At 48.8% G+C, this 17,617-nt stretch overlaps 1 protein-coding gene and 2 long non-coding RNA genes across 3 annotated transcripts in view; 1 reads left to right on the top strand and 2 right to left on the bottom strand.

The window, feature by feature from the left end:
* Positions 1-6,860: 6,860 nt before the first annotated feature.
* LOC123953047 lies at positions 6,861-7,566 on the bottom strand. The gene is made up of 3 exons (XR_006820800.1): positions 7,427-7,566; positions 7,158-7,252; positions 6,861-7,035 (listed from the first exon to the last, which is right to left on the bottom strand). It is a non-coding gene; the product is annotated as an uncharacterized LOC123953047 (long non-coding RNA).
* A 2,342-nt stretch (positions 7,567-9,908) lies between these two features.
* Positions 9,909-11,980, bottom strand: LOC123953046. Its single transcript, XR_006820799.1, has 3 exons — positions 11,718-11,980; positions 11,425-11,618; positions 9,909-10,084 (listed from the first exon to the last, which is right to left on the bottom strand). It is a non-coding gene; the product is annotated as an uncharacterized LOC123953046 (long non-coding RNA).
* Positions 11,981-15,389: 3,409 nt separating this feature from the next.
* Positions 15,390-17,617, top strand: part of LOC123952604 (ras and EF-hand domain-containing protein-like) — a 164,009-nt gene continuing 161,781 nt past the window's right edge. The window contains 1 exon segment of the mRNA XM_046021859.1: positions 15,390-15,731. Coding sequence (XP_045877815.1) covers positions 15,390-15,731 — 342 coding nt within the window.

The following is a 17,617-nucleotide window of genomic DNA, read 5'->3' as shown; positions in this document are numbered from 1 at the left end:
CTCTTCAAACATTCAAGCTTCCAGGCGTGTCAGGGACCGTGGGCAGGAAGCTGGACAATGAGCAGAGAAGCCATAGTACCAGACCTTGAGAGCTCTTGGGAGGGAAGAGATCAAAACACACTGAAAAGGAGGTAGACCAGAAGTCCCCAACCTAGACACAGCTGCCTTGACAAAAGAACTATTTCTGCTTTATTTTGGAATTTGGCATTTTGTCATTCATTAATTCCACTCATTTCTGAGCTAAGCACAGTGAAAAATAGAAATGCAGAAAATCTTAGAACTCCCTGCCCACACAATTGCCCACAATCACTTCCTTCAGACCACCTACAGGTTACCAGGGGATTAAAAAGGGACCCAGGGAAACCACAGGATATACCAGTCACACCATTGGGGATGTGAATGGATTGTGACTGGTGCCCCCTGGAATTCTTTGACGAGGTGCTTCTACCAGGAACCCACTCCTGCTTCATCTCAGGCTTTTAAGAAGGATGCAAGTTCAAGGCTTCCCAACATTTCCTACCCTACCTCATGGAACACACAGAAATGATGTCTCCGCTTCCTGCCACCTGAGATAACCAGCTTGAAGGAACTGATGCCCCAGCCCTGCCAGCTACGCTGAGGGTGCGGGGCTCAGCAATCCAGCACACCTGGAATGCAAGGTTCCCCCTTGATGCTCCTCTCCACCACTTCCCCCTTGTTGTGGGGCTTTTGAGCACCTGTCCTCTTGCCTGTAATCTCTTTCTCACCGCAGAGGAAGTACAACCCCAGGAACCAGAGCTGTACCCCACTAAAAACGGGTCTCAGGCTGGGCCCTGTCCCTATCTGCTCAGGCATCCCCCAGGGGTCGTCCGTGGGTGCTTTCATAGCCCCTGTCCTGGCTGTCCCCCTACTTGGCCCAAGCAGGGGAGACATGTGCGGCCAATGCCTGTTTCCCCACCAACCCTTTACACAATCCCACCGGAGCTGCCGTTTCGTCTCTCTGGGTGGAATTCCAAGCTCTTGCTGTAGAATTAATTTGAAACCGGAATTAAACCCTATCCTTTCAGAACACACAACACAACTTTCTACCGATACTAGAATCAGTTCACATCGGCTGAGAAAGAAGTTGATTCTAGGTTAAGACTTCCCTTTTTCCTTTGTGAAGCCCCAGTTTTCAAGCATTATAACAAGATAGAGCAAATTTGACAGAAGAGAGAGACCGGCAACTGCAGACTGCAGGAAGGTTTGACTCCAAGTCCCTTAGGTTTTCCCTCAGAAACTGCAAATATTCAGGGGCGCAAAGCCGGGCCGGGGAGGCTCTATTTCCAGGCTCGGCACAGCCGGGTGCTGCTTTCTCCGAGAACCACACCAGCTGTGACCGGGGACAGGTCAGTACCTGGTACACACGGCCTCCGCTTCCTAGCTTTGTTTCCATCACTGAAACAGGGTCAACCCCATTTTACTCCCACTAGACTCTCACATTTTTAAATACATATGACACTGAGAATCTGCTGCATGGTCAAACCACCAGCAGAGTCTGGGGACATCATCACTGTGCTACGGTAGAAAAGATATAGCTGTTCAGTCCACATCTTTCCCTGCAGAGAGCGGTGTGATATGGGGACCTTTATGGGACTGACCCCTGTCAGTGTTATCCCAAGAATGAAAACACAGGATGCATCTTCAGGAACTTTTTCGTGATTATTTGTCCGCCTTGGAAACTCAGGAACTATGGCTGCAGTCCTTCCCTGCAGAATTTTGTGATTATGACTTAAAGGAACTGATCATCAAACAAGAGATATTTCTGGAATACCTTCTTGCAAGATGCTGTGAACAAAAGAACTGTGACATCTTGAAGGGCTTCCAATCCAGGGCATGCACACACGCACACACACGCAAACACACACACACACAAACACACACACACACACACACGGAGAGCCAACAGTGCAATGGTGGGGAGTGTAAACGTTGTATGAATGTGCCGAAGAGGAACTGCCCCAAGGTTCGCAAAAGGAGGGCATCGCTTTGAAGTGGGATGCTCTGCTCAGGATGACCCCCTGGGGGAAAGAGTATATACACCCAGAATCAGGAGGAGCGCTGAGTGTCCCCCACGGTGACGGGGGGATTCTGACCACCTGCACCACACAGGGGAAAGGGGACATACAAGCCCAGCACCAGTCCACCGTTGCCACCGATGGATGTTTTTCCTGATTATCCTCCATCGCCTCCATCTGTCCACCTCCACCCGCACCCCCAGTGCATTCTTCACTCTTCTCTGTCCAGTATGTGGCTGCCCCCCCCCATATACTGCATCACTGGGTCTCCCCGCAGGCGGTTACCAGGAGGTGCTGGCAAGAGATTGGAAGAAAAGAGAGGGAAGCCAGGGTGTTTCTTCCCTAAAATGGTGTGTGCTGGTAGCTCTCCTCGGGGGTCCAGCTCAGCTTCGGCAGGTATGAGACCCCCAAACTGTTGTATACGTGGCCATTCCATAATAACCTTCATCTGAACCCTTGGGAGGGGACTCATTTCCTGCCAGCATGCTGATGGACACATTTCTCTTTTCCACAACACCCCCAAGCCACGGCCCTTTCACACCCTCCCCCACTGGCAAGCTTCTCCCAGGTGACTTCTCCACTAGTGGCCCTGTCCCCAGGGAGCTGGGAGCCCGGGCAGGGCACCCGCCACACCTCCTGTCAGGGAGGCTGCCAGACCCCACCTTCTACCTTTAAAAGCCCCTGCTAGGAGGAAGGGATCTAGGAGCCAGTACCCAGCCATAGGGGCCCCCCACGGTCACACAGCAGGCCATACCATCACTCTGCTAGAGAGGCAGAAACTGGGGGCTAAAAGAAATGAAAAGAAAAGTAGGAGTTCTCTAGCTTTGACTTAAAATTAGTGACCAGTATATTAAAAAAAAAAAAAAAGCCAATACCTATTAAGCAGGTTAAAAACAGAGTTCTCAACACAGGAGCAGAAAGCCACTCCTGGGAGAGAGCAGGGTGGACAGGGGTCAGGCAGCAGGGGGAGCCGGGCTGTGACTCCCAGCAGCCTGGTCAGCATGGAGGGGCAGAGCGCAAACCAGGGCGTTAGCCACAGGTGGCTCCACGGCCGAGGGAGGGAGTAACATCTGGAAGTCTGACCAGCAGCCTCTCTAGGTCTTCCTCACTGTCAGCCCCATGCCAGGCTTCTGGGACACGGCAGACCCATTCGCTCCAGGGACAGCACGTCAGAGAGCACCTACCCCAGACCTCCTGCTCACACCACCTGGCCCCTGGCCATATTCATTCGCCAGCTCTGGATACCAATTTCAGTAGCTTCCTTCAAGGGCATTTTCATTGCTCCCTGGGTGCAGGATCCTGCTTACCTATGACCAGCTCCAACCCTTGGGCTTGTGAGTCGCTTCCCTGTCTCGATCCCGGAACCCAGTCATTCTTAACAGGAAGTGGGGAGGGGGTGCCCCTCAACAGACATGGAGCAATGTTTACAGACATTTTGCATTGTCACAGCTTGGGAGGTGGAGAGCACCACAGGCATCCAGTGGGTGGAGGCCAGGGGTGCCGCTAAGCATCCCCCAGCATACCAGACAGCACCACCATGAAGAAGGATACCAACCAAATGGTCACTAGCATCATGGGAGAAATGCCTGGTGTGGAAGGAACACAGCGAAACCACACTGAACGTATCAGAGGAGCTGGCATTCTGCTGGATGTTTCATGGATGTTTTAAGGTTTTTTAAACCTCGAGGATCCTGGATGGCCCAGTAGGTTAGGCCTCTGCCTCTGGCTCAGGTCATGATCTCAGAGTCCTGAGATCGAGTCCCGCATAGGGCTCTCTGTTCAGCAGGGAGCCTGCTTCTCCCTCTCTCTGTGACTACTTGTGATCTCTCTCTCTGTCAAATAAATAAACAAATTTTTAAAAATAGATAAAGTCCTTTAAACCTCCCTCCCAAGACGATGACCAAGACAAAGAACACAAAGTGAGCTGCACTGTCCACCACCCAATTTCCAGACACTGCTTAGCAGTTTGGGCATCCAGTGGTCCCCTCTGCCATTTTATACACATTATACAAGGGTGAGATCTTCCTGAACCTCAGTTTTCTGATCTGTAAAATGTGGGTAACAATACCTACCTCCAGCTCCCCGTCTAGACGGGTTCCCTGTAAATCTGTTTCCTAGTCTCCCGCTTCATGCCTGATTTCCACTTGCTTCCCAGGAATATATGGACAGAGACACAGGGACACACAAAGCTGATCAGGCACCCACCCACTTACATTATTATATCCCCACAAGAATCTGAATAAATGAATGAAAAAAAAATCAACGACCCTTCTAGGTCCGAATGACCATTCCCTGCCCGAACTCCAAAAACGGGTTTCTGTACTTGGTTTCTCTCACGTCTTACTTGGGCTTTCTATTGTCATTGGTTGGGCAAAGTCTGTCCACTCTGCGTGGTTGGAAATTTGTTGAGATTAAGTCAAACGAGTGCTGGGCCTTTCGCATGTCCAGCCAAGCCCAGGGGAAAGGAGAGACGATGAACAGATAATACGGCTCATGCGACAGTTTTGTTTCACGGTCCACATATGTGACCTGTTTATAGTCACTACTCCATTCCCTGACATTTCATCTGAACTCACCTTCTAGACCCAGCTTCCAAATATTTTCCTTTACAAATTTGTGAGCAAAGGAGTGCCTGGTGGCTCAGTGGGTTAAGCCTCTGCCTTCAGCTCAGGTCAAGATCTCGGGTTCTGGGATTGAGCCCCGCATCAGGCTCTCTGCTCAGCAAGGAGCCTGCTTCCCCCTCTCTCTCTGCCTGCCTCTCTGTCTACTTGTGATCTCTCTCTCTGTCAAATAAATAAGTAAATAAATCTTTAAAAAAAAAACAAAAAAACAAATTTGTGAGCATCTAATGTCACTTTCACAAACTAAAGCTATCCACTCAATGGCCTGAAGAATAAGGCATCGCCCATTAAAAGTGGCCTCTTGGGCAGCAGCCATGTTCCCTGCACCAAGGAGACCCCAGCCCAGGGGAACAAGGACGGGCACTCCAGTGTGTAAGTGGGCATTCACTCCCAGCAGCTGGCAGAGCCTCCTGGCCATTAAGTGAGTCCTAACAATTCAGTCTTTCAGCCACCAACCTAATAGGCTTTTCTTGGCACAGGCAATTTGGGCTTCGCCGAACACTCCTTTTCACATCTTAAATCAGTACGTGTCAGAGCTAAATGGAGGCTTGGCTCTGCCACAGATCTTGTATTCTGAGGCAAGCTCGTCTTGCTCAGGAACTCGGGGGCCCGCACACTCACTGTAGACCTCTTTTTCCATAAAGATCTGTGACAAAAAGCAGTGGTTTGTGCCTCTGATCAAATGCCTGGGGTCTTCTCTGGCTGCTGAGGACTACATTTAACTTAAAAAGCAGCTAGAAAAATGAAATAGCCTTTTTGGGAACTCAAGGACAGCACAGGAAAGCTGAATCTGCATGCTGACACGTCCTGGGTTCCCAGTAAATGCCAGGAGGGCTACCCCTCTGAGCATTTCTAAGCAGCTTACACCTGGCTTCCCTGGACACATCTCTTTCCTTAGAACCTCCTTGACAGGAGCTTCTCCCTCCCTCTTCCCATAGCATCTGGATGGGCTTTCTTTCCTTTCTTTTCTTTTCTTTCTTTCTTTTTCTTTTTTTTTTAAGGATTTTATTTATTTGAGAGAGACAGAGAGAACACCAGCGGGGGGGGGGGGGGGCGGAAGAGGGAGAAGCAGGTTCCCCACTGAGTAGGAAGCCCGATGGGGGCTTTGATCTCAGGACCCTGAAATCATACCTGTCTCCTAAGGTCATTGTGAGATTGTAGGTAATGTGTGTAAAGTGCTTGGTCTGTGGGGCTCGATCCCAGGACCCCGGGATCATGACCTGAGCCGAAGGCGGAGGCTTTAACCTACTGAGCCACCCAGGTGCCCCAACCATCCAACATTTCTTAAGCATATACTGTATCCTGGTACCAGACCAAGCACTTTACACACATTACCTACAATCTCACAATGACCTTAGGAGACAGGTATGATTACTGTTCCCATTTAATGGATGACAAAACCGAGTCCAATGAGTTTCCCAAGGTAACAGCTGATGCATTGTGGAATCAGGGATTCGGGTACAAAGCTCTGAACCATATTCTAATTTCTGCATATGTACTTTCATTAAGCAAATAAATAGGACCGAGTGTGTGCTTACCTTAATCCCACCCAAGAGAGGTGACATAAGAAACCATGTTCTCTACTCAGAAGATGCACAATCCATAGGGAGAGCCGAGAATCACAGGCAGCACCCAGTTGCGTAAGCACACCAAGTGGCCGCTCCTTCATTCCAATTGTTAAGGAATACAGAAACCAAGGAAGACAGGCTTCCTGGTGGACTAGCCCGGGACATGCTCAGGAGAAGGCAAGTGCCGCCACTCCAGGTCATTCCTCCAGGTGATCGCTCTTCTCTCATGTAGATGAGGTTTTTTTTTTTTTTAATTTTTTTTTATTTGTTTATTTACAACTTACCTTCATCAGAGAGAACAATGCTTCTGAAGAGGAGATGAGACCTACACAAGGTGGCCCCTATAAGTCAGCGATATTCAGAAAACAGGACATACTCTTTCAACCCCGGGATCACATTTGGCCAAACCCGGAACTTCACGCTTCCACACACCACCCCGAGGCCTACCTCGCCTGCCCACTGCTGTATTTGCCAGGCGCTGCCAACTCTGTGTCAAGGGAGCAGTGGGGAGAGTATGGACAGATAAAACTTTATCCTGGAAAACATTCCACTTGTACTCACCCACCTCCTCTCCCAGACAACTGAGCCAGCCGCCTACAGCTCTACATGAGGGAAAATGCGGGGTGGTACTTAGGGCCAGCCCTTACCAGTTCTCGAGGGGAAAACTGTAAATATCCTCCAGCTATCCCAAAGCTTATTCGGATTACGGTGCAAAGAAATGCCAAGAACAGGATACCAAGTGGTCACCTGATAGGCTCACGGCCAGATGGGATGACAGGTTCCAGCGGCACAATGTTGAACACATGACATCTGGGAGAAAAAGGAGTGGGAGGGCCTGATGTCAGCCCGGCCTTGCTCAGAGCAGCCCAGTGCCACAGCACTCGCGCCAGGAGAGGGGCTACTCATGTCTTGCGGAGGGAAAGGAAGCTAACCTGTGCTCAGCAGGAGCCAGACGAGCTCCTGAGGACTAACTCTGTAGAAGTTTCTGGCTTCAAGGACAACAGCGCACATGTTGATTCTAGATACTCTGGGTGGCAAAGACAATATTTAGAGAGACAGCTTTGTATAATCGCGCCCCAGGTGTACAGGAAAAACCCCGGGCAGGCTCTGCTTTCAAATTACACCAATTTATATCCCAATAAAATGGTATTTGTAAGGTAGCAAGTGACCTGTTAGCGGTTTGGGTTTGGTTTTTGCTTACCAAATTTCTATAGACAGCTCCTCTGTGTATCATGTACGAGTCAGCATCTCAGACATCAGCAGCTGGCTGGTCAAAGTCTCTTCTCGACAGCGTCTGAGACACACACACATACCTACACCGCTTACCTAGAAACCACAGACGGCACCACCAACAATAACAACAACAACAACAACAAAAATTGGAGCTCCGCACAGATGAGGCAAAGCAAATTCTTAGAGGAGGGTGGGCAGCAAAGGCCTCAGTCGTCTCCAAGGACTGATCTCTTCTGCCCCAAGCCACTCCCTCTTTGTCCCAACAGATCCCTCCTTCTTGTTCCTTGCCTCACCCAAGTCCCACCTACCCTCTGCACATGCAGCCTGGTCACAGGCTAAGGAAGAGCTAATTCTTTTCATGACAGATAGAAAAAGGGGCACTGCTTATTTTCCCTACATTTCTTTTTCTTTCTTTTTTTTTTTTTTTTTTTTAGATTTTATTTATTTGACAGAGAGAGAGAGAGAGTGATCACAAGTAGGCAGAGAGGCAGGCAGAGAGAGAGGGGGGAAGCAGGCTCCCTGCTGAGCAGAGAGCTGGATTAGGGGCTGGATCCCAGGATCCTGAGATCATGACCTGAGGCTAAGGCAGAGGCTTAACCCACTGAGCCACCTAGGCTCCCCTCAAGATCTTCATTTTTTAAAACAAGTGGCCTACCAATGCCTGGCTAGCTCAGTCAGAAGAGCATGTGACTCTTGTTCTCTGGGTTGTGAGTTTGAGCCCCATGTTGGGTGTACACATTACTTAAATGAATACATAAAAACTTAGAAAAAAATAAAGTGAGAGACTCCGTGCTAATGTTGTGGCTGTTTTGAAAATCACATAGTCTAACACACGTAGAAGTATTTTAATCTGCAGTAAAGCATTAAACCAAGGCAGATATTATCTGCGGGACTGACCCACACATGTGGGTGTTCCAGGCAGGCTAATAAGTTGGCCTGCAAGTCAATTTTTGTTCAGGCTTCTGTTTGCCAATTTTGGGAACGGAGGCCTTCTGGGAAAAGGGTCATATGGGGGGAGGCACATTGATGTTGCCCTTGGCCTCCCCATGAGTCCAAACTCCTGTCATGAGCACCCCCTGTCCCCCTACAAGACTGTTTGGTGAGTCTTCAACTTTGTATTGACTCCAGGAGGCCCATGGAGTGATTTCTGGGAGGGGTTCTTGTGAACAGAGCCGTAATAGCTGGGTCACTTTTAACCCCCCGGGGTACCCTCACCACTCCTAGCAGCTGGAACAGGCTGGCTTGCCCCGCCCTTGGGCTCCCCTTACATGGTGGTTCAGCCTAACGTGGAAGTCTTCTGGACATTCGCTGAGCACCACTTTCCTCTCCCGCTGTCTGACCTCACATGATCTTAAGACCGGCCTCCTGAAGAACTTCCCTCCACAGTGAGTTCTCCTTCAGACGTGCTCTCTTGAAGCACTCTGCTCTGCTGGTACTCGACCACAGACTGTCGTGCCATGCTGGGTCCTTGCTTTGTGCTGTCATTATTCTCTTGCTTCTCGTAGCCTGCTGGAGCGCTCCTTGTGGTGAGCTCCGTGGTCTTTTCCTCCCAGGGCATGCAGTGTGCTGTGTAACACCGGGCGACGTCTTGATCAGTGCCTGGACAAGCCAGCGGGTGGCCGGTGCGGCGTTGGGAACATGATGGGAATTTAAGACCTAAATGATGATGTGGGCGCTCATGCTGATGGAGAGGCAATGTGTGGTGTGAGACAGCCTCAGGACAATCATTTGGAAAGTGGGGAGACACCTACCTTTGTAGATGTTGTGGGAATGAGAGACTGTGGCTGTCAACACCTGACGCACTGTCCCTGTCTGAGGTATTATTTTTAATAACCTGTTGTCCCCATCCCAGTGTTTCCCACATTGTAGATCATTGTTAGATGATTACCTGCTTTCCTCACAGGTTGTCCCAGGGCTGTGACCTTGGACTTGCTCATTGGTGTGTATCTCTAAGGCCAACTTAGATACTCATCAGTAGGTGCTCAGTAAATGCTTGTTGATGGGATGAATAGATTGTTGTATGTGAAGCACTGTGAACACACACACACACACACACACACACGTGCACACATGCATGTACGTACGTATGGCCCTCAGTAAGGGACGACCCTGGTGGGGATGAGCTTAGGAGGTCAAGGGCTGCGACTCCTAAGAGTAGAAACTGTTCTTCCGTTTGCGTTCTCTGTGCCTGGACAGTAATATGCACCGCAGCTAAAATGTCCAACCCCAAGGTCCGTTTTAAACGAAACAAAGTGAAGCATTAGATAATTTACATCAGTTCGGATGGTGGCTGGAAGCTTAATAATTCAAATTTAAAACTTTTTCATTCTGGCATACAATCCATAGGCATTTAATTGAAGTAAGGCTTTGTCCTAAACTCCAGGAGTCAGCATATGTCTTTCATTTGGTTTGCTGCAGATCACAGGATGGGTTTGTAGAATTATGGCAATCCTGTGTGGCTAGAAGGAGGAAAGACTTCTTAGCCTGTTTTCTCTTTGGAAGGGGGGATCTCGGGCCCACCTGGGTTGAATAGTGAGATCATCCAGTAGGACTTCGCTGAATGTGATTTTTTTTTATTTGCCTTTCTGCTTCGGGTGTCCTCAGATGATTCCTCTGATAGGAGAGTCTGCAAAGTTTAAAGAGAGATAGGGTTCAAATAGATGCATTAGGGCGCCTGGGTGGCTCAGTGGTTTAAGCTGCTGCCTTCAGCTCAGGTCATGATCTCAGGGTCCTGGGATCGAGTCCCACATCGGGCTCTCTGCTCGGCAGGGAGCCTGCTTCCCTCTCACTCTCTCTGCCTGCCTCTCTGCCTACTTGTGATCTCTCTCTGTCAAATAAATAAATAAAAATCTTAAAACAAAAACCAAATAGATGCACTAGAGGTGATGTTCAGTGTTTTTTGTTTTTTTTTTAGTTGAAGTGTAGTTGACACACAATGTTACATTCATTTCAGGTGTACAACTTAGTGATTGACGGCTCTGTGTGTTATGATATACTCACAGGGTGGCTGTCACCCCCTGTACAACACCATTATGGCATCATCGACTATATTCCGCACTCAGTGACTTTGAATTCTGTGCATTTTAGGATGGTCTAATTGTAGTCTTCCAGGCTGTGAAGGGAGGGCACAGTGATGGCGGTGAGGGGCAGTTTGGCTGGATGCTTGCTTGCCAGCACTGGAAAGGCATCCCTGGACCACCCAGGCGGGCATCATTTAGGTCCGATGGGACCAGAAACATAGGACAGGAGGTGGGGTGAATGTTGTAGATTTTTTTCCCTTTATAAACACATTCAACTTTGGATGAGGAACATAATGTTTGAGTAAATGAATGCTGGAAACTGCTGCTCTCTGGTGTTTGAAAAGTTTTTATTGATGGTTTTCAGCTGGGAAATTTGGCTCTGAGTGTGGCCTCTCTTTGGGGACATATTTTCTGTCAAAACTACCTAATTATTGTTATTATGATCTAATGTGACAAACGAGGCTGGTTTCTCTCAAGTAGTATGGATATTGTAAGTGTTCACCTGCAAGGAATGAGCTAATTTCCATTCTTTCCCATAGTTCAAGAGCTCTTTCTGCAGCTTGGTGTTTCCTGCCTTTGAAACCATGCACACTTTTCTTTGTAACTTAAAAATCAGGAGTTTTGAGACCTTACGTCCATCTGCCATGCTCATGATGCAGGCCCCTGAGGGTAGAATTTTCCAGTCGAAAAATAAATGTAAGGGGCCCGTGGGTGTCTCAGTGGGTTAAGCCTCTGCCTTCGGCTCAGGTCATGATCTCAGGGTTCTGGGATCGAGCCCCACATCTGGCTCCCTACTCAGCGGGGAGCCTGCTTCCCCCCGCCCCTGCCTGTTGCTCTGCCTACTTGTGATCTCTCACTGTGCCAAATAAATAAATAAATAAAATCTTTAACAACAATAACAACAACAAAATGAAATCCTGAGGGTCAGAGAGGGTAAGGGACTTACTCAAGGTAATTAGCAAGTTGCAGAGCCAGATTTTGAACCAGGAGCTCTGTCCAGGGGTCTGTCTGCTGGATCATTACTGCGACAATCAGAGTACTTTATAAAGTTCTTTACAGGGACAGAGAGCTTTTATGATAGTCCTGGGCAGTCCACACAGACACACAGACATTCACACATAAGGTACTCTGTTGGTTTTCCTAAAAGTAAAGCAATAATAGTAATAATATTGAGTGCACCCATCTCACCTCCTCTGGCTATGGACTTGGTCTCAGCATACGCATAAGCGAAAAGAGTACCTATTATTTCGATGACTCCTAAAGACATGCCGGTCAAGTGCAGAATGTACACCGGTCTGGGTATAACTCACTGCTCACAAGGGCCCTTCATCTGTGCTCCTTATCTGCCCATTTCCATTTCTGTGCTCTTTCCTTCATCTCTGTCTTAGCTCAGGACTTGTTTTCAGGAAGTGGTTATTTCCAAGGCAGATGTAAAAACCGCAGGGCTTGGAGAAAAAACAAAACAAAACAAAAAAAAAAACACTTCCCCCTCAAATCAACCATTTTCCTCATTTTCAGGCAAAGCAAAAGCAGCTGTATCGGATGGATGGAACATATATTTTATTTAAAAAAACCCCAACTCCCAGTTTCTCAGAGCCCTGCTCTCAAATCCACAGGTCACACAAATTAAATTAGCCCATCAACGAGGTGTCAATTAGTCTTACGTGGTGGGGAGAAAGTTCTACACAGAAATGGAGACCAAGACAAAAGTCAAAGCTAAATGTAGTGAGAACGGAGCACGTCACCTCCCAGCTCAGAGGCAGAGGGCCTGTCATCTCGCCCACTAAGTGAAGATCACAACCCCCGCCACCAGCCTTAGGGAGACTTTGTTTGTTTGTTTGTTTTTCTTTCTTTCTTTCTCATAACACATAATTCTACCAAAAGATCTTACTGAAAATAAGGTCATATACTTAATCCATAAAGCAATCGGCTCACCTAATTTAAATCACCCCTCTTTCTAAGAGAATTTATATAATGAGGCCACACTACACAAATGGAATTAAAATATATTTTTTCATCATTTTTTTTCCCAGTGGGGAAACTCAAAGGAAAACTCCATATACCACTCGCTTTACGGAAAACCACAGGAATGAAGTGATTTAATTCTAGTTAAAACAAGTACTTCAACCACACACCCTTAAACCTTAATTTTTTTATATATATATTTTATTTATTTGACAGAGAGAAATCACAACTAGGCAGAGAGGCAGGCAGAGAGAGAGGAGGAAGCAGGCTCCCCGCGGAGCAGAGAGCCTGATGCAGGGCTCGATCCCAGGATACTGGGATCATGACCTGAGCCGAAGGCAGAGGCTTTAACCCACTGAGCCACCCAGGCGCCCCCCCTTAAACCTTAATCTTAAACATAACCATGAAAGGGGTGCCTGGGATCCAGCCCTGCATCTGGCTCTCTGCTCCGCGGGGAGCCTGCTTCCTCCTCTCTCTCTCTGCCTATTTGTGATCTTGGTCTGTCAAATAAATAAAGAAAATCTTAAAAAAAAAAAAACACATATCTGTGAAATATGATTTTTCAGAACTTTCCTTCTTCCTTATTCCCTCAGAAAATCTCCAGTATATCATAAGCTCCTCCTAAATGCAGGCTTTCAGTGACATCTTGAGTTGATGTTAAACACATACAGAAAGACTTTGTTACAGTAACCTTTTAAAAATGGCTTTTAGGGGCACCTGGGTGGCTCACTGGGTTGGGCCTCTGCCTTAGGCTCAGGTCTTGATCTCAGGGATCTGGGATCAAGCCCCAAGTGGGGCTCTCTGCTCAGCGGGGAGCCTGCTTCCTCCTCTCTCTGTCTCTGCCTGCCTCTCTGCCTACTTGTCTGTCAAATAAGTAAATAAAATCTTTAAGAAAAAAAAAAAAAGGCTTTTATTCCCCATTCTTATCTGAACTTGTAAAAAAAATTTTGCTCCACACTGGAAATTTTTGCTCCACACAATAAAAAATTTTAAGCTCCACACTGGAAATTCCCATTAGGTAACCTTGGGTGTGGGTGCTTTTGAATTTCCTTCATTAAAAAAAAAAAGCTTAGGACCAGGACATCAGGTGAATATGGAAAAATACATATTTTGATACAAGTGTAAGTAAATACACACTTTCTGTTTGTTTCAAGATCATTCACTCAAAACACATCCACTAAAATCAAATCCTTATGTTGAACCTAAATTTAGGTGTGAAAACTGGTTTTTGTGCTACTTAGACCAGAGCTCAACACATCCTGTCAAATAACCAGTAAAGAGGAAACTGAGCCAGCCCTGAGACACCTCAAAATAATCATTCTTTGTTCATCAGAAACTGAAGGACTTTGCCCTCAGAGCCACAGCTCCTCCGGCAACCAATGGAAGTATGCTCTGAATCCAGATAGCCATATTAGACTCTCAATCTTTGATCCGTTACAAATTTAACATTGTAAAGGAAACCAAAGCAACCAGGAACACCAACAGGGTAATTAAATCTCTGGCTGCAGGAAGTTTCAAAATCCAAACCCAACACCAACATCGGCCAAGTCGCCATATATGACCTACCCATACTTGCTCGCGTTACTCTGAAAATTCAAAAAGAGAGAAAGCATGAATAGTTTAAATCCTACTAATTCATCGGTACGCTGCTCAAGTCACATACAAGACCTAACACCGGATGCAAATATATCTTACTAAGCTTTTGCCTCATCTCGGAGCTGCAAAAGCTGACAAGAATTACTGCAGACAATTAAATCTGTTCCTGTCTAGGGGTCTTGATCAATACCGTTTGCAGCATAATCTAGCACTGAAATTGCCTCTTCCATCATAGCCCATTGGATTAGCGGCTTTACTTCTGGACCCCAGGACGCGCTGGGCTAGGAACTCTTCTCTATCATTTGCACATCTCCTGGATGGGACAGGGAGCTGCCTGATTCAAACTGCATTTGTCTACCGCCCACTGCCCCCAATATTATGCATTCGCACAAACCAGTAGCATGCGCTTCCCGCATCGCCCGCGCGCCAGTGCAGGCACAATTGCACCCTGAGGTCCGCGTCAGCGAAAGCACCGCGCTCGGCGCGGATCTGAACCGGCTCCGGAAGTGGCTTCCCCGCCTCCCCTCTCTCCACACACGCACGCCCACCCAGCTCCCCACCTCCGGGAGCGCCGCGGTAGAATGAAGCCCTCGCCCAAGCCGAACGCGCCTCTCTTAAAGCATCTTCCTCGGGCCTGTGGCTGCACAGCAGCCCCCGCGCCACCTCTCGGCTCCCGCACTCCCCGGCCGCCGCGTCCACCCCCGCTCCTCCCTCGAGCCACGCAGTCCCCAGGCGCACATTCCTGGCGACTCCCTCCCCGATACCCGGCCGACCCGGCGTATGGCCGCCCGGGAGAGCTGGGGAGGAAAGGGAGCTGCCGAGGGAGGCGCGAACGCCCGCTCCCAGTCTCCGCGCCCCGACACAAAGCGCCCGGCCCGGCCCGCGCCACCTGTTCCCACCCGGCCCTCGGAGCAAGGGGAGCCTCCTGGCTGCGACCCCATTTCTCCCCGCAGTCCAGCCGCCCCCTCCTGGCCTTCCCGGTTGCCCTGGGCGCTGCCCCCGCAAACCCCTCCACGCCGCCGCCGCGAAAGCAAAAGCAGGAGGCGGGCCCGGGAGGGGCTGGGGGCGCGCGCGCGGCCACTAACCCCGGGCTCCCGGGAGCTGCGCAGGGCCCTCCGTAGCTATAGTAGGCCGACCTAGGGCGCCAGCGCTGGAGACGAGCGGGGCGGCGGCGGGAGCGCGGGGAGGGAGCGAAAGGGAGCGCGGATCCCACGCGTCCGCCCCGACGTCAGCTCGGTCCGGCGCTCCCACTCCGGCTCCGGAGGGAGCAGGCCCTCGGCTCCTCGCCGCCTTTCTGGCGGAGGGCGGCCGGCAGGCGGCCAATGGGGACCCCGCGGGCGGGCTGGCGGCATGGCTCACCCACCTCCGAGCTGCCGGGCCCGGCGGGCGCTGCGTTTTCTGCGCAGCGCTGACTGCTCCTCCCCGCTCAGCGCTCAGGCTCACTCTACCGCACTCCGTTTTCTGCGCAGCGTTGACTGCTCTTTCCCGCTCAGCGCTCGGGGCTCGCTCTACCGCGCACAGCCCCGCACACACCCACTCACCCACACCCACTCGCCCACACCCACCCTGAAGCCGAGGGAGCGCCGCGCGCGTCGTGGGCGCCCCACCTGTGCACGCCGCTCGGCTGCCCCCTTCCGCCGCGTTCCAGAGAAATGCGACTCCTTAGTCCTGCGAATGTGTCCTGAGCGCCAGGCATGTGCCAGGCACAGTGCTCGACCCCGGGAACTCAAGAGACCAAAATAATTTTTTAAAAATCCCTGCCCTCGTGAAACTTACATTCTGTTGGAGAAGATAGAAAAGAAATATGTAAGCAAATGAATAAGACCATTTCAGAAGAGATCAGTTCTAGGGAGACAGTAACACAGGAGAATGGGATAGAGGAGGGCAGGGAGGGAGTGGGTCGAATTTACTTGTCTTTCCTCTCCGGAATAAGTGTTTTGAGCTGAGATCTGAAAGATAAGAAGGTATGCAAACAGAGAAAAGATTGAGGTCTCAGAGGACCAATGAGCAATCGAAAGGAAGGGTTTATGTGGGCTCTTCAATATGGTATGGGCTATTGATGACTTGAAAAGTGGCTAGTCCCAAATGAAGTGTTCAAGAAGTGTGAAATGCACAATGGATTCCAAGACTGGGTATAGAAATAAGAATGAAAAGTATCTCGTGGATTTTTTTTTTTTAATAATTACATGTTCAGATGATAGTATTTTGGATATACTGAGTTAACTAAAATCTATTATTAAAATTAATTTCACCTTTTACTTTTTAACTAGAAAATATAGCACTGCCCTTGGGGCTTGCATTATGTCTCTGAAGAGTGTGCTGGTCTACACAGAGACCCCCACACAGAGATCTCCTGGAGACTCCTCCACTCTCTCTTTTTCTTACCCCATGTTCCCATCAAGACTTTAGGTGTGGGAAAGAGAACGGATGGTTTCCCATAGAGACTCCTGGGATCCCCAAACAGGAAAGCTCCTACATGGAAATATACCTTACTGCTTAGAATTGTAGGCAAGATATAACTCTGAGATTTCAGAGTTATACCATTGTTCAAGTAACCCAGATTTTCTAAAATGAGTTTTAAACTCTCTCTGGGTCAACAGAAGTTTCAATTCTAGAAATGTTGACCTATTACCAAAACAAAACAAAACAACCACAATGCCCCTCAGACATATCAGACTGTCCTCTTTTTAAAAAAAAATTTTCATTTATTTTACTTATTTTTAGACAGAAAGAGAGAGGGGGCACGCTAATAAGAGCAGGGTAGGGTCAGAAGGCGAGGCAGAGGCATTGAAAATGTCCTGCAGGGGCCGCCTGGGTGGCTCAGTGGGTTAAGCCGCTGCCTTCGGCTTGGTTCATGGTCTCAGGGTCCTGGGATGGAGTCCCGCGTCTGGTTCTCTGCTCGGCGGGGAGCCTGCTTCCCTCTCTCTCTCTCTGCCTGCCTCTCTGTCTACTTGTGATCTCTGTCAAATAAATAAAATAAAATAAAATAAAATAAAAAAAGAAAAAAAAAAGAAAATGTCCTGCAGACTCACTGCTGAGCAGAAGCCCAAGGTGTGGCTCAGTCTCAGGACCCTGAGATTATGACCTGAGCCAAAACCAAGAGTGGGATGCTTAATGGACTCAACCACCCAGGTACTCCTCAGACCATCCGCTTAAAGAACATTTCATTTAGTGGCCCACAGGAAGGGCAAATGTTCATGACAATAGAAGAAAGGGAAGGTTCCAAATCAGGAGATGGTACCAACCTAAGTGGTGAGTTTGAGAATTAATACCAAAGGATCTTGAGAGGTGAGAAATACAGCCAAAAAATAACAACAACAAAAAAAGTGATTCATCTGGGGGAAATGCAAATGAATACATCTCTTGGGGGAAAAATTTTAAACACAGATGTTTGGGAGAAACTTGGAAAGTGATCATGGATGACTGCTTTCTGGGTAATATTTTCCTCCAAAATAAATGTAAGTGTGTTTTCCAAGGCAAGGAACATTGGGGATGTTTGGGGGCTAGCATGTCTTGCCTACCAGGTTCTGCATGCTAATCACGTGAGATTTTCTGGGATTCTGGGAAGTGCATGGAGC

This window comes from Meles meles, chromosome 11 (genome assembly GCF_922984935.1).
Source record: "Meles meles chromosome 11, mMelMel3.1 paternal haplotype, whole genome shotgun sequence".
Lineage (NCBI taxonomy): Eukaryota > Metazoa > Chordata > Mammalia > Carnivora > Mustelidae > Meles > Meles meles.
Note: the sequence above shows the minus strand (reverse complement) of the source record. Positions and strands in the feature narration are given on the sequence as shown.